This window comes from Octodon degus, unplaced genomic scaffold (genome assembly GCF_000260255.1).
Source record: "Octodon degus isolate 3935 unplaced genomic scaffold, OctDeg1.0 scaffold00131, whole genome shotgun sequence".
NCBI lineage: Eukaryota > Metazoa > Chordata > Mammalia > Rodentia > Octodontidae > Octodon > Octodon degus.
In genome coordinates this window covers 2,045,127-2,050,724 of record NW_004524707.1, presented here as the reverse complement: position 1 = coordinate 2,050,724, position 5,598 = coordinate 2,045,127, and the positions used below count along the sequence as shown (strand labels likewise).

At 44.4% G+C, this 5,598-nt stretch overlaps 1 protein-coding gene across 1 annotated transcript in view; it reads left to right on the top strand.

Annotated features, from left to right (window-relative positions):
- LOC101585906 (cilia- and flagella-associated protein 36-like) overlaps positions 1-1,639 on the top strand; it is a 4,302-nt gene extending 2,663 nt beyond the window's left edge. The window contains exon 2 of the mRNA XM_023701182.1: positions 705-1,639. Coding sequence (XP_023556950.1) covers positions 705-1,615 — 911 coding nt within the window. The 3' untranslated portion in view covers positions 1,616-1,639. The remainder of the gene's footprint in view (positions 1-704) is intronic.
- The last annotated feature ends 3,959 nt before the right edge of the window (positions 1,640-5,598 follow it).

Genomic DNA, 5,598 nt, shown 5'->3' with positions numbered 1-5,598 from the left:
TTCTAATGGTGTTTGTAAGTAGGATCACAAGTCTGCATCTTGTACAGCAATTAACCACTAAGAAGAATATAACAGTGTATTATTTGTTGAAACTTTACTTCTGATTTGATTTGAAACTGTCTCATTGCTATCTGTTTATCAATAAAACTTGAAAAAAAAAACATCTCATATAGGCAAACTCATGCAGTCAAGTTTTCCAGGCACTGTGACTGGGAGGAGGGGACAGGCATTTCTGCTGAATGGGTTTTTATTTGGGAGAAGGGAAAAGTTTTGAAGATAGATAGTGTTGGTGGTTGCACAGCATTAGGGACGTAATTGTCTTTGGATTACATACTTAGGAATGGCAAGAAAAGAAAAAAGGGCGCTCTTGCTCTTTGCCACCACCATGAAAGGTTGCTTTTTGCTCTGTGCTGCTCTGCGTTGGACCCAGCTGAGTATGGACTGAAACCTCCAGTAACTCCACCATGGTGACCGTGAAAAAGCTTGCGGAGAAAGGGGGCAAAAAAATAAGCAGGTCCTGAAGTTCCCCCTTGATTGCACACATCCTGTAGGAGATGGAATCTTAGATGCTGCCAATTGCGAGCAGTTTTTCCAGGAAAGAAACAAGGTGAACGGCAAAGCCGGGAATCTTGGTGGAAGGCAGTCACCATCGAAAGGAGCAAGAGCAAGATCACTGGGACTTCTGTGGTGCCTTTTTCCAAAAGTTTTTGATGATGAAGAAGAAAGCAAATTGACCTATACAGAGATTCACCAGGAATATAAAGAACTAGTTGAAAAATTGTTAGAAGGTTACCTCAAAGAAATTGGAATTAACGAAGATCAGTTTCAGGAAGCATGCACTTCTCCTCTTGCAAAGACTCGAACATCACAGGCCATTTTGCAACCTGTGTTGGTGGCAGAAGATTTTACCATCTTTAAAACGATGATGGTCCAGAAAAACATTGAAATGCAGCTGCAGGCCATTCGAATCATTCAAGAGAGAAATGGTGTGTTACCTGACTGCTTAACTGATGGCTCTGATGTGGTCAGTGACCTTGAGCAGGAAGAGATGAAAATCCTGAGGGAAGTTCTTAGAAAATCCAAAGAAGAATATGAGTTGGAAGAAGAAAGGAAGAGAAAAAAACAGCTATTGGAGGCTAAAACAGAAGCAGCCCGGGGGTACACTGACGAAGCTGCAGGTGGGAGTGAGTCCCAAGGCGACGGCGAGTGTGTGGCACAGCCTTCCTCAGTTAAGGCGCATTTTGATAATCCGTTGCCACAACCCTTGGCAAGAAAGACAAAAATGTTGCCTGAAACTTCCTCCTTCTCACAAAAAGGCCTGATGACTCCTGGCTTAGAACATACACGCATTGAAGGACCAATAGCAAATTTGTCAGCACTTGGAACGGAAGAGCTGCGACAACGAGAACAGTATCTCAAGCAGAAGAGAGATAAGTTGATGTCCATGAGAAAGGATGTAAGGACTAAGCAGATCCAAACTCCAGAGGAAAAAGGAAAATCCCCTGGAGAGGTGGAGGAAATGACAGAGAAGCCTGAAATGACAGCAGAGGAGAGGCAGACATTACTAAAGAGGCGAATGCTTGCAGAGAAACTTAAAGAAGTTATTAATAAGTAATTTAAAACAACTTAGCAAACAGAAGTCCAGATTTTCTTAAAAATAAATAATTTAATCCAAAAAAAAAAAAAGAAAAAAGACTCACCTTAGAAATTATGGTTATGTCAGTTACTCTAGCGTCTCTCTGTATCCATTTATTCTATATATGGTTCCCTCATTTCAATGTTTCTCTTTTTCTTCCACCAAAAATATATTGCACTGGTAAATATATGCATGTGCATAATATATATGCATGAATTGAAAAGTGACTTATGAGACCAGACAGCATTTGAGGAGGGGACGTGAGGAAGCTGAGATGTAGTGGGAGAGATGCCTCCAGAGAAAGGAGCCTGAGGAAAAAGTTCCAAGCTGAGGGCACTGCGTGTGCAAGGCCATGCCAGGGGAGAAGCTTGGCGTCCACAGCGAAAATGGGCAGGGGCTGTGCGCTCACAGCGTGAGGAGGAAAAGACGGCCCAGTAGGGGACACTATGCAGAGGCTGTGACACAAGGTCTTTCAGGCTGTGAAAGGTCTCAGATTTACACTAAACACCATAGGAAGCCAAAAGGTTACTTTAAGTAAGACAGTCACATTTACTAGAAGACCACTAGGTGTTAGGCGAGAAATGGCTTAGAAAAGGTTGGATGTGAAAGAGAAGTTAGCGGGCTCTGGTGGTGTGAAGGAGGCAGGGCCCTGGTCGGACTGGGGCAGCAACGGAGGGAAGAGTGGGCCAGGACACTTGGAGGTATAGTTTAGGTGTGAAATCAAGGGACTTGGGGCTGCTTTATACCTATTTTATCCTTACTGCTCTGGAACATGTTTTTTACTCGTTGGCTCAGGAAAAAATCCTGGAAATCACATTTCTAAGTTCACATGTTACAAGTGACAATTTATTTATGTACAGGATAAATGCTTGGGTCATGCAACTCCTTTCTTCATGTTTCAAAAGACTTGTGTCATTGTCTTCTAGTATTGAGAGTCACAGAGAAGTCTGAAGCATTCTCTCTTCCTGCATATGGATTTCTAGGGGTTTTTGTCATCTTTCGGGTGTAAAAGCTCCACCTGGATAAATCTGAAAGGAGTTCTTTTATTAATCCCACCCTGATGATTAAGCCCAAGAGGAAGCTCTCCAGCCAGCGCAGCCTTCCCCAGTCCCGTCTTCTGGAATAGAAGCCCCACTTTCCTTGGCAAAGAGGCCTCACAGGCAGTGCCCATGAGCCCTGGGGAAAGCTGCCCACCCTCCTTCCAGAAGTGGATACACGCCGCCGTGCTGCTAGGTAGAGACCCTTCTCAGGCACACAGGCAGACCCCAGGACGAGAGCGGCACTCAAGCCAACCCCATCAAGGTCAGTGAGGATCACACCAAGGTCACTGCACAAGCAGTAGAGAGGAAGGAACTCCCTCTTTCAGTTGGGCTGGGTAGGCTGAAAGAAGGCAAATGCAGAGAGGCTGGGTGTCTTGCTAGGAAAAGCACCCGCTCATGAAGCAAGGCCACTGGGAAAGTATGGGCTGGAAAAGCAGATTCACTGAAAGCGTGAGTTTTTAATCCATTTTGAGCTGGGAGCTGGACAAGCCCAAATCCCTGCTTACCACAGGAAGTATATGTATTCCATTTTATCCTATTTATTTACTTTAGTGTTAAGGACACATTCGATGTTTAAATCCAGTTTTGCTAGGAGCTAATACATTCTCGACTTACAACTACTGCTGCAAGTGTTGTTGCGAATTATTTTCAGGAACGCCTGTTGCTGGCTCTTTAATATCTCTCTTTCACATTTATGCTATTCTTTCATTTTCATTTCCTTATCTTTTGCTTTTGTGTTCTAAGAAATTTATCTGCACTTTTTCTTTTACTCATTCATTCAGTTTCCTGCAGTGCCTTTGTGTAAGCTGTGACTTCCATTTTAGGGTTTAATTCAATAACCATGGTGTCCAGTCTAACACAGGTTTTACTCTCTTTAGACTGCTTCATCTTTATAATGTGCCTGACTGCACTCACACAGACATAAATTTTTTCCAGCATGAATGTTGTCATTCATTTTCCTGGTCAATAATGCCCAGATCATATTCAATCCTCTTAAGCCTGCTTTGTCTTTAGCACCTACGCCTCAGCTAATACATATATTTAACCAAGACCTAAAACGACAGCTGGCTTTAGAACAAATTTTCAATATGTAAATGATGAATGAGGATAGGTATTCCCCATGTGTTCAGAGTCTTCCTCAGAGCATGAATCTAGCACAGAAAGGTAAGCAGGACAACACCATTAAGCAAGAGCTACGGGAAAGGCACTCAGGCTTATCTTTTGTGTTTGTGCCGTGCTGGCCCTGTCCCGGGGGCATGCTGAGATGGTAGTTGAGACTGGGTGTGGTGGCCGCCTGGAATCCCAGCTCTTGGGAGGCTGTAAACAGGCGGATCACTACGAGTCTGATCTAGTAGTGAGACCCTGAACACCCTGTAGACCCTGCCCTAAAACACACACACACAAAAAAAAAAAGAAGAAGAAGAAGAAGAAGAAGAAGAAGAAGAAGAAGAAGAAGAAGAAGAAGAAGAAGAAGAAGAAGAAGAAGAAGAAGAAGAATTATTTTCCTTCTCCCCTCAGTGGCTTCCATGTCATTCATTCCCTGGAGTAATGCTAGAGCCGGATGGACTGTTCAGAAACAGGTGTGGGCTCCAGAGTTGGAGCCAGGTGTTAGCAAGTTTTGAATGATCAGAAGAGTGTCCGCAGATGATCCAGGATTAGGTGGAACTATGAAAGAGGAGTATGCTTTGGGAAAAGAGGGATCTGGGGCCTTTCCTCCAAAGAGCAACCCCCTGGGAGTCTGATTGCTCCATCTGGACCTTCAGTGCCACTCAGTTCCTCAAAGATGTGGCTACTTTTCCTACAATGTAAGGGAATTTGGGGACTTTAATAAATGTGTGAAAAGCCCCAGTCCATCTGCTACTCTTCCACCCTCAAACAAAGATGCAGAAAGCACCCTAGGAAGCTGGCAGAGACAGGCTTCTCTGGGGTTTGCTCACTTTGGTCTCTGTTTGATCACTGGGTCCTTCTCTGGTTTGGAACACTCTTAGATACCCAATTTCCTTCTTACTAGGTTTCTCTTATGTCTGGAAAGATGCTGACATCGATAGAAGTTTGTTATTGAGATCAAAGACGCAGCCTGTGACTCAAAGAATGCACTCTTGGGGAGACTTCAGATGCCCTAATTCCTTCCGTCTCTGCTCACTTTCAGCTTCTCACTACTGAACTGTTCCAATGCACCCAACCTGCGGGTTATCCCTAGTTAGAGAACCTACGGAGGCGCAGAGAACAGATGAAAAATCCAAAGACACAACCATTCAAAAAATGTTAACACTGAAGCCATGAGAACAATTGTGTTAGAAAGGACCTCAGAGTTCATTGCTCCCACAGCAACTGTCTTTTCCATGGCTCGACAGAGGTCATCCAACCCTGCATGGTGATGTCTGAGGCCCAGAATGCCTCATTTCATGGTTGCTCTAAGTTTGGTAGCAAGCATCAGAGGCAAGAAACCCATACTGAAATAGATTTACACTTATGTAGACCATTGAGATGCCTCACAAGACAGACGATAGTGGCAAGGGACAGAAGAAGAAAAAGGACAAAGATGGGCCAGGGAGAGAGAGGGTGGTTGTGCTTGAATGAGAATGACTTTCCTTGATCCCCAGGCCTACTATGCCAGCCCTGCCCCCAGGGCACACTGAGACAGCAATTGAGACTGGGTGTGGTGCTCTTGGGAGGTTGTCAACAGGCAGATCACTATGAGTCTGATCTAGTAGTGAGACCCTGAAAACCTTGTAGACCCTTCCCTAAAATACAAAAAAGAAAGAAAAAGAATGATTTTCCTTCTCCCCTCAGCGGCTTCCATGTCATTCATTCCCTGGAGTAATGCTAGAGTGGCTGTTCCAGAATTCCCAGGGACCATTATACAGAGTCCCACCCCTGAACGTTGAGTTTAACACATCTGAGGTGAGACCTGGACAGCTC